Source organism: Nestor notabilis, unplaced genomic scaffold (assembly GCF_000696875.1).
Source record: "Nestor notabilis isolate BGI_N333 unplaced genomic scaffold, ASM69687v1 scaffold21806, whole genome shotgun sequence".
Classification (NCBI taxonomy): domain Eukaryota; kingdom Metazoa; phylum Chordata; class Aves; order Psittaciformes; family Psittacidae; genus Nestor; species Nestor notabilis.
In genome coordinates this window covers 1,450-11,743 of record NW_009934519.1, presented here as the reverse complement: position 1 = coordinate 11,743, position 10,294 = coordinate 1,450, and the positions used below count along the sequence as shown (strand labels likewise).

The 10,294-nt window shown below is 41.0% G+C and overlaps 1 protein-coding gene across 1 annotated transcript; it reads left to right on the top strand.

Moving 5' to 3' along the window:
* Positions 1-798: 798 nt before the first annotated feature.
* LOC104400687 (serine/threonine-protein phosphatase PP1-gamma catalytic subunit-like) lies at positions 799-8,668 on the top strand. Its single transcript, XM_010017395.1, is given in 7 exon segments — positions 799-1,015; positions 3,730-3,861; positions 4,558-4,788; positions 6,100-6,204; positions 7,195-7,418; positions 7,903-8,037; positions 8,464-8,668. Coding segments are annotated over 7 exon segments (1,134 nt in total). The 3' UTR covers positions 8,554-8,668.
* Positions 8,669-10,294: the final 1,626 nt, after the last annotated feature.

The window sequence follows — 10,294 nt, the reverse complement described above, 5'->3', positions numbered from 1 at the left end:
GCACTGCACTCACCTCTGTGTTATACGCTAATTTTAGAGCTGGTGTTGGTTGTTGCTTTCCTGCAGTTCTTCTGCTTGTCTTGGAAAGCAATGTTAATTTTAACAGTTGGAGCCCATGTTCAAGTCAGTGCCTCTGCAGAGATTATCCAAGCTCCAGGAGTGATCTTTTCTGGAGTCTTTTCCATCCTGAGAGCTTGTTTTTCCAAAACTTGTCATACTTGTACAGTAGAAAAGATTTGTTACAAGACTGCCCGGACTGGACACTGAAATTCAAGCTCTTGCAAAATGATTTTTTAGTACAGGAGCATCTGTGATTGAAAGAGGATGGGAATAAATTACTGTCTAGAAATAGTGCAGCAGTATGTGGAGACCAGGCACAAATAAAGTATTATTTGAAATGGGCTGACTTTTTTTCCTCAAGTGATTAATCTTTAACTTGTTCCACTGCAATTCCAGGCTGTTGTTTGAGAGAGGTTTTTTATGCATTGAAAGAACAAATGTGTGAATACAGCCCTGTTGACCTGCTCTTTTGACTTTATGACCAAGCTGCCAATTAGTATTGTACTGTCTGATGTCTGCAAGCTGCTTTGGTTTAGTCCAAAGCAGAGGAGAGAAACTGTAAACACAACATTTTTCATAGTGTATTATATTTGCCTTTCTTAGTGGGATTAAGTAATATGAAGACTCAGAGAAACCTTTTTTAAGTCCTAGAGACCGAACAGCCTGCATTTCCTTGCCAGCTCTTTCATTGCAGATGAGAAAATCCTTGCACTAAAAATATGTATTTCTCAAACTAACATGCACTTCTGCATATTTGATGCTTCTGAAGCCAAAAATATTTTTTCTCAGCTTCTGAGGATATATAGGTCAATGTGAGAAGAAATTGAACATGCTCATTTCTTCTGTGCTGATTCCATGTTGGACAAGAATGGTCCAGATGTCATTGGCAGGCAGTGTGCTACAGAGCTGAATCAAGTTGTCCTGTTCTTCTCTCATCCCTCTGGTATCTGTGCTAGTGAGTTTGTGGACTGCAACAAAGCATTTTATCTTGTCAAGGTTTTCTGCAAGCAGATGACTAAAACTGCAGGAAGATTATACTGATTCAGTGAAAATATATTAGAAAAGCATAGGAAACTTGTATCTGAAAACAGTTTTCAGATTTTCATTTTATCTTCAGAAATGAATGCATATGCTTTATTCATGAGCTTTAGTGACTCAGTGCATGGCATAGTCTGTATAATATTTTATACTTTATGGATGTGCAATACAGAGTTTGGTTTTAGCATTTTCTAACAAGACCAAGTCATGGAGTTAAATTTTTGGCTGTTCAGAAAATTAAACACAGGTATGTTGTATTATCTCAAAACCAAAGGTGAATTGTAAAATTGAAAAGCAGGGGAAATGTTAACATTTATAGTTCAGCCAGCTGGCCACTTTATTCCGTAAATTTCTGTTCCTTATTGCTTCTGGATAATTGGCATTTTGAGTAACTTGCTCATTACTTGGGAGTGTTTGGAAAAATTACTGTATGGATGGAAAAATGACTGGATGAAAAGCCTCATGCGTGATAAACTGCTGTGACAAAGATTTAACTTTCATTTATATGCTCCATTACTTCGGATGTTTTAATGGAAGACATGAAGTTTAGTGGTAATTCCAGTGTTGTCATGTAATGTCAGAGCTGAGTGATAATACACAGGCAGTGAATAGTGAAGGAGCATGTACTGCTTGAAAGATAACATGATCAAAGCCATGGCTTTTGACCTACAATTGAGTTAATGTGACTGTCAGGATATACTGTAATTTGAACTAAAGTTTAATTTGAAGCTTGTTTAAGGAAAAGTCCTGGGTTTAAGGGGTTGTTCACGATTCTGTAGGGCAGCCTGTGCCACCGTGACTAGTGCCTCCGGGAGTCAGTATGCAGGCTGGAATTGTTTCGTAGGAATGCTGTAAGTGCTGGTAGAGATTGCATCCAATGACACTTGATTTTATGGATGGATAATTACACAAGCATAATTTTATTCTTGGTCTAGATAAGATGTATGCTGAGTCAACAATGTTTTCTACTCTTAATCAGAGGCTTGCATAAAAGTAGGAAGCTTCTGCGCTAATGAGAAATTGTAATCCCTTTGGAACACAGCAGCTTTTGTTCCTACTCTTCCTAAAACATGCCCCCTGCTTCCCCACTTTACCTTCTGCAGTTCTCCCTTCTTGATTCCATATAGTGCAAGGCCCACAGTGACAGTACAGAGATTTGAGTCTGTAGCTTCCAGATTTCTCACTCTGAGGCTAAACAGTGTCAAGGGAATTAGACTGTAATAGTATCTGGAAGGTTATTCAGGAATTCAGGAAGGTAATACTGCATAGGTTCTTGTATTTGAAAGGGGCCAGAGGTTGTTGCTTGCTTTTTTTGCAACCAAAGACCGTTTTTTTGGATAAGAGCACAAATTCTTCAGTCTCAATGCCATACAAGTTGTACACAGTAAGTCTCCTAACTAGGCAACGTTACCAGCAATGATTCTGTTTCTGGAGATGTTGTCAAGAGTGTTTTCAGGTATCTGAAGCTGAAGTTCTGAGGTCGTTTGGCTTTGATGCAGCTCAACCAGTGGGTTATGTGGTAGAAGATGACTTTGTTTATTCCATAATCTTACTGGAGTTTGCTGCAGGGTTTTATTGCTTCAGCCTTACCAGTACTCCATGTTGTCACTGGTTTTGCCACCAAATAAAATTACAATAAGCTGCGCCAGTAATGTCATAATTGCTATTTTTAGTCTTACCTTAAACCTGATAATTGCTGTTGCATGGAACTTGGCCATAGGTAGAGTATTGCTGCCACAGAAATGTCCTTTTTGTTTCTGGGCAACAGAAATGGGGCAGAGGGTGATAGGTAAGGGTAAGCTGTGCTTAGTGGCTGTAGAAACATGCCCGGGCCAAGCTAGTGTCCTTGTTGTCCAGACTAGGACAGAAAGCTTTGATAGATATTGAAGAGAACTGACTATTTTGAATTGTTGCAGTGGGGGAGATTGAAGTGTTAATGGAGGGGGTGAAGGACTAGGGTAAAAAGTGGTCTGAGGCTGGGGGATAAATGTCCTGCTAGTTTGTCTTTTACTGTGCTCAAAGGCAATGATAAGGAGAGCTGTTTTGTCATTGTGATAAAAGAGTTTTTCCTTATGTGTAGTTCTGACCTTGCAGTCACACCCTTGTTTTTCTTCCATGGCTGCTAACTGCAGTGTAGAACGGGGCAGTACAGTATTTATTGGCATTGTAGCCTTGTTTAGATACTGTCTTGGGCAGTATCTAAATGATAGTTTAGGGAAGCTTGTACATTTGAGCACCAAGTTGATGATTAAATGGGAGGCTTCCTTTTCCATCTTCAGACAGCTTTCCAGAGAACAAGTGTATAACTTGTTTCATTAACAAAAATAAAATATGTCTATATAGTCCCATTGTCCAAGATGTGTTTTATAACTAAAAGGACTAAACTGATGCTATTTAAAATGTGGCATTTAACGGGGGAAGTGTTGAGCCTTGAATTCTGTTAAGAGAAAGTAACATACAACTAAAACAGAAGACATTGCCCTTTCTCTGGTGACAAGACAGTGCAGTTTCACCTAAGCAGACTGATATTACCCTGTTACCATCTCATTACAGTGGCATTTAGTCAGGCTCTTAAAATAACAGCAGGGATGTTGTTGATTTTGATAACTGACTTCTGACTCCTTCCAACAGTGCGAGGATCAAAACCAGGCAAAAATGTCCAACTTCAAGAGAATGAAATCAGAGGATTGTGCTTGAAATCCAGAGAAATCTTTCTGAGTCAGCCTATTCTACTAGAACTTGAAGCTCCACTAAAAATATGTGGTGAGTGCTGGGATCTTGATGCTTGGGGTTGGGGGGAAGTGTCAGGTAAATGCAGCTCTTAAGCAAAGAACAAATGCCAAATGCTACTTTCACTTGTTAATGGTGAATCTGATAAATGATTGTAGCAAAAGGGAAAATAAAACCCTGCTGGATGCTTAGGGGTTTGGTTTCACCATACTTGTACACGGTGGTGCTCATTTTGCACCTGTTTCATGTCCAGTTATGCTAAAAGAATGAAGAATGTCAAAATAAAAACCTCAATAAATGTGCTTTTAAAAGCTTCCAGTATTTTATCCTACTGTAACACTGGGGAGTTTACTTCAAATTGAAGTAGGTTGTTCAGTATTAGACGTTGGTCGTCTAAAATTGTGCTTTAGTTTTCTGCTTGTCAGATGCTTATTGGAACATGCAGTTGGTTTCTTGGAATCTTGATTTTATTCTACAAGTGTGAATATTTCTAAGTAGCTACATACTTCATCTTAGTACAGTTAACCATTGCATTGCATAGATGTCAGACTTCAGAATATGATCATTTTATATCCAGTCAGATAAACTGATTTTTAAGTATGTTGTAGGCTGTATGTCACTGCAGGCTTTTTTCTTTCTGAAGCGTCATTCCTTTGTTCTTTCTCTAGAGTCAGTCAAAGAATGTAGCAAAGGGTCACTTAACATGTCATTTCCAAATAATCTTTGCAGGTGATATCCATGGACAGTACTATGACTTGCTTCGACTCTTTGAATATGGAGGTTTTCCACCAGAAAGCAACTACCTGTTCCTTGGTGATTATGTTGACAGAGGAAAACAATCTTTAGAAACCATTTGTCTTCTATTGGCCTACAAAATTAAATACCCAGAGAACTTTTTCCTTCTCAGAGGAAACCATGAATGTGCCAGCATCAATAGAATTTATGGGTTTTACGATGAATGTAAGTAATAGATGTGTGCATCCTTGGCTTGGGAAAGCAGGGTAGGAAGTGTTAGCCTTGCAGTGTTGGGTGATTCTTTCCTAACTTGCAGTTCCCTTTACACGCTTCAGGAAGGGAAATGTGTCCTTTCCCTGATCCTGTTGGATTCCTATCCTCACAGTGCAAAGCAGCATGCAAGTGGGTAATCTTCCTTATTGGCTGCTATGTTAACTAACAGTTCTCACTGGTACTTCTTGCTAAAGTTCTTAAGAAAAGTTCATCTAGTGAGAGGTGAGAGAATTTTACTTGACATGCTTTGCAAAAGTTCACAGAATCACAGAGAGGTTTGCGTTGGAAGGGACCTTAAAGATGATCTGGGGATGGTGATGATGATGTATACTTGTGTTAAATTAACCTGGAGAATGAGCTGGTCTTCACAGTGGTTGTGTTACCGTGATTGCAACTACTTCATTTTAAGACCTGTAATGTTTAAAACAAACATGACATTGCTACACAGTTAATGTACCAGCCCTATCACTGCAGGGTGCATTGAGTAGACCTTACCCTAACATAAGAAGTAATTTTATAGCAAAGTTGAAGTGTATGTTCATGTTTCAAAGGGTGTGACTTAATCCAGATTATGTAGAGGAGATAAAACTGTTAAATTAATTGTGCAGTGAAGCATTCTCACAACTTGTTTTATGGGACAGGCTTGGCTTGTGGCTTACAAGATGTACTCGCCATGTCTCGTTCTCTTTCAGTGAGGAAACAAAGATGTGTGGTATTTCAGAGTTGACTCCTTGGAGATGAATCACCGGCTTAGTCATAGATTGCAAATATGTTCAGAGTTCATGTCTGTTGGGAGAGTTGCTTTCAAAGTAAAACTGTAGCAGTTTCAATTTTCAGTCCTGTTTCTTTGCCTAGGGAGATTATGTGGTACAGCAGAAGAAAATCTGCTTTCCAAGAATTGCTGTTTTCCCCTAAAAAAACCAGCAAATGGCAAGATTTTCCAAAATGGACCAAATTCTCCAAGGGATAATTTTCCAAAGCAAAGCTGGGACTGGAGAGTCTGGCTGCCAGCAATGGGATGTCATTCTGTTGTCAGACCAGTGCTATCCTCAGAGGTGTGTCAGAGCACTCTGCTGCACTGAAAGAACCTCTGCAGCTTTTCTTCTGAACAGTGAAGTGTGTCAGTGGATATCAGAGGAGATAAGTTGTGTATAGGCTTTAATGCTAACTTTTTGCAACTCTTAGTAAACTTAAGCCTGTTAGGTTGATTGTAGTTGTGATAGAGAAACATATTGACTGTTTTTTCTCCAAAATGTCTTCCAGGTAAGAGAAGATACAATATTAAGCTGTGGAAAACTTTCACAGATTGTTTTAACTGTTTACCAATTGCAGCTATTGTGGATGAGAAAATATTCTGCTGTCATGGGGGTGAGTAACAGTTCCTTAGTCGATACATGAGAAACTGTAATACTCCAGTGTCAGTCATGGCAGTTTCATGTTTACGTTGCTGAAGCTTCAGAATTTGAGGGACTTTTTTTTTCTCTGTCTTGGTGGATGTTTGAGGTAGGGTTGAGCTGGATTAGTGTCGGTTTGGTGAATCATTGAGCTGGTAGTTTTGTCACTTCAAACACGATCTGTTTTTCCTTTTGTACCAAAAAGCACACTGAATAGCCTCTCCTTTTGAGTAAAGAATCATTGTAGGTTTTTTTAGATTTGAATGAATAGGAGTTCTATGTACATTGTGAAAACATGGGAGTTTTTTGTAGAATCATACAATGGTTTGGGTTGGAAGGCACTTCTAAGCTTGCTTAGCAGGATCTCTCCTGGCAGGGCAGGGACATCTTTCACTAGACCTGGTTGCTCAAAGCCCAGTTTAACCTGATGGGTTTGGAGTTCCGTTTGTAGAAACGGACTCTGTTATGCCATGTGATACCTGCTTTGTGCTGCTTTTCAAAGTAATAAAACACATATAGCACCTTAAATATTTTATCACTTGCACGTGCCCAGAGAGATTGATCAGTGAGAAATGGTATGAAGTCTGTTTGATACTGTTATTTCATCTTGCCAGGCCTGATGGTTAAAATGAACATACCCAGTGGTTTCTAGTATTGAAGTCTCTTATTTAACAGCTCTTTTATCAGACGCTTTATACACTTTTATGCAAAATATGGCAGTGAGATTATCGTAATCCTGTAAGATGTGGAAATGGCTTTGCTTATCTTGCTTCCAGTAAATAATTTAGTAAATATGAAGCGACTTGTCTTCTGTTACAAAAGCTGTAAAACAAATGAGGAGCAGTTAACATTGCCAGTGAGCTATGTAAAATCAGTTTGAATACAGATTATTCTTGTTTTGAATTATTAGCTCAGTCTTGAGCGCAAAGTTGGATTAAACTGTGAGCTGCGTGTGTCTTAACAGGCCTGTCACCAGACCTTCAGTCAATGGAACAGATCAGACGAATCATGCGCCCCACTGATGTACCAGATCAAGGTCTACTCTGTGATCTCCTGTGGTCTGACCCAGACAAGGATGTCTTGGGATGGGGTGAAAACGACAGAGGAGTGTCCTTCACATTTGGTGCTGAAGTGGTTGCTAAATTTCTTCATAAACATGACTTGGATCTCATATGTAGAGCTCATCAGGTATTCTAGTTTTGTACATTAGACCATAGAGTAATTTGGGTCCAAAGGGGCCTGAGGTGCTCATCTGGTCCCAACCCTACCCGCACATACTAAATGCAGAAAAACGAGTGTGAGCCCGAGTTGCTGAGGATCTTACCTGCAAGGATATCTTAGATCTGCAAGGATCAAGATTCCACTGCCTCTGAGCAACTTGTCCCAGTGTTTGACAACCCTTGTAATGAACTTTTTTTTTTTTCTTAATACCTATAAACTGTTGCTCTGATTCCTAAACCAGACTGTCTTGAACCCAGCAGAATCCTGTTTTTCTCATTGTTAATGAACTCTGAACTGGGACCTGCTGTGGGTTTCCTGTTCCAGTGTGAAAGCCTGGAACTCATACTCCTTAGATGTAGCCAGTCTGTCAGCAGCTGGCTCGCTTAAAGCTGCTTTGCACCGCGGCAGGAAGAAGTTGTTCAGTCTTAATACTTCTGCTTTCTCTCTAAAGGTTGTTGAAGATGGATATGAGTTTTTTGCAAAAAGACAATTGGTAACTCTCTTCTCTGCCCCAAATTACTGTGGAGAATTTGATAATGCGGGTGCCATGATGAGTGTGGATGAAACTCTAATGTGCTCTTTTCAGGTATGGTATCTGAAGGTTTCACCTCCTGCTTAGCACAGTTACACTTTAAATTTGTTCTGGTTTGAATCACTACTTCACTTACAAACCCACGCTGCTTGTTTCAAATGGATCTTTACCAACAGGTAGACAGGGCTGTGTTTGCGCTTAGGTTTTCAAAAACGTGATAAGCCCATGCTGATGTAAGTAGGAGAGCTGCTTAACCCTGGAATTAAGTCATCCAAGCAGAGCTCTCAGCTGTCCGCCTGCTTCCATTGGCACCGGCTCTTGGATCAGCTGCTGTCAGCTCTGTCCGAGCTCTGAGTAGGAAACACATTTCATTCCTGTTGTGTTGATGACTTGCTCCTACAGTGCCTTTTCTCATGAGCTAACTGCTTGATGTTAAGAGAGTTAAAGCTTTGTGCTAAATACCTGAACTCTCTCTTTCAGATTTTGAAACCTGCAGAGAAAAAGAAGCCCAATTCCAGCCGACCTGTAACGCCTCCCAGGGGCATGATCACAAAACAGGCAAAGAAATAGTCACTTTGGCTCTGCCTTGCTGGGACTTGTACCATAGTATATAACCTCCATTTTTAACACTGTCGTGTACTGTTCAGCTTGCTCAAAATAGATAACGTGTTTGTGGTTTTCCTTTTGATTTGATGAATGGCATTTGCTGGTTGTAGCAGCGAATGAAAGACTTTCTTTTTCTCCCTCCCAGGAAGAGAGTTTTAAACTTTCCTTCCACTGGTGTTACAGCCGCGCTCCACAGTGTCCCACGTTCGGGGTAGTCCTGCAGCCGACTTCCTGACCTGTACAATGAGTAGTGTAAATGCTTGTTTTCTTCTTTAGGATCTAAAGAGGGCACTGGTGTGCTGTGAGAGTAGAGATTTGTTACTGTCAGAAATTACATACTGTTTATACAGACCACTGTGAACTTTTTTTTTTACATAAAGTTTTGTTTTAAAGGGATTTTCTTTTCATGTCGTGTCACGTACACGTTTGTTTTATCGCTGTCGACATGAGAAATAACCTTCAGCCTCACCAGCCTCGCTGGGATGATGTATATTTAATTCAGACACTCCCCCCTCTCCGTACACTTCCAATGACAATTAAAGCCATCATTTTAAGTGTTTGTGTCTCTTTCCTGAAGCCAAAGTTCGCTTTGCCCGTGACCCACCACGCCGAGCTGGCAGGGCTCTCCTCCCGTCCCGCCTGCCTCTTGGAGACGGAAGGAAGTGCTGACTCGAAATATCAAGTAGAAACGCTGTGCTGTTGATCCTGCTGTGCTCACAGTGAACACGTTTTTGTGCAGTTCCCGTGTGGTCGATCGAGTGGAGCGTTTTCCAGCGGCGGCCGTGTCGGACGGACGGGAGCTACGGAGGTGGCTCTGGATCTGCCGGAACGGGGTTTGTGCATTTTAGCCTAAAGACTTTGTTCTACAAATGTAGACAATGGCTTGGGAAGCCAACCAGGGGCGTCGATCTCGATCTCTGGTTTCTATGAATCTCTCACAGAATCTTGTTTTTTAAATACTGTTAATCTTTTTTGAACGGATAACAGTGTACAATACCATGTAGTGAAAATCACTTATTAAATGAAGAAGTTGTTAAATCTTCTCGGTGTCAGTTTATCACAACATAAACACTCCTGCTCCCAGAGAATGTGACTTAGAGAAATAAATTGTTCTGGAAACCCCCACATTCTTGGTTTGGATTTGTGTGAGCTACCAGCAGTAGAGATGTGTGCTGGGCACACTCGGCTGTGTTCAGCACTCTGTGGTTTGAGTGGGGTTGTTCCCTCAAGTACTGCTCTGAGAGGGTGGTAGCTGAGGATGAGACTCATTTCCTCTGGTTCTTCATTAAACTCCTAGTGAAGGAGGAACCACTGCCAGCTGTTTGTGGCCAGGCTTGGTGTGCCCCAGCCAGTGTGGGTCATGTTGAGGGGAGATGGGAGAGGTGCGATGCTGGCTCTGGGCATCTCACTCTTCCATTTGCCACTTTCCCTGTGTGTGCCTGTGGAAGACACTACACAAGTCCAGTGAGGTGCTGTGTCCACTGGTGCAGGGGGAGATTGGGATGAGCCACTGGTGAGTTTCCCCTTGCTTCTGGAGGGAGCTGAGCTTTCCTGACAAGGAAAGCAGCCTCCATCCATTGATTTTACTTCTGTAATGTAAATCTCTGCCATATCCAAGAACCTTTTTCTTCTTCCCAAAGACCTTTTCCTTTCCCCTCTACAGCTAATAAATCAAACCACCTCTTGGTAACTTCTGATTAGCTCC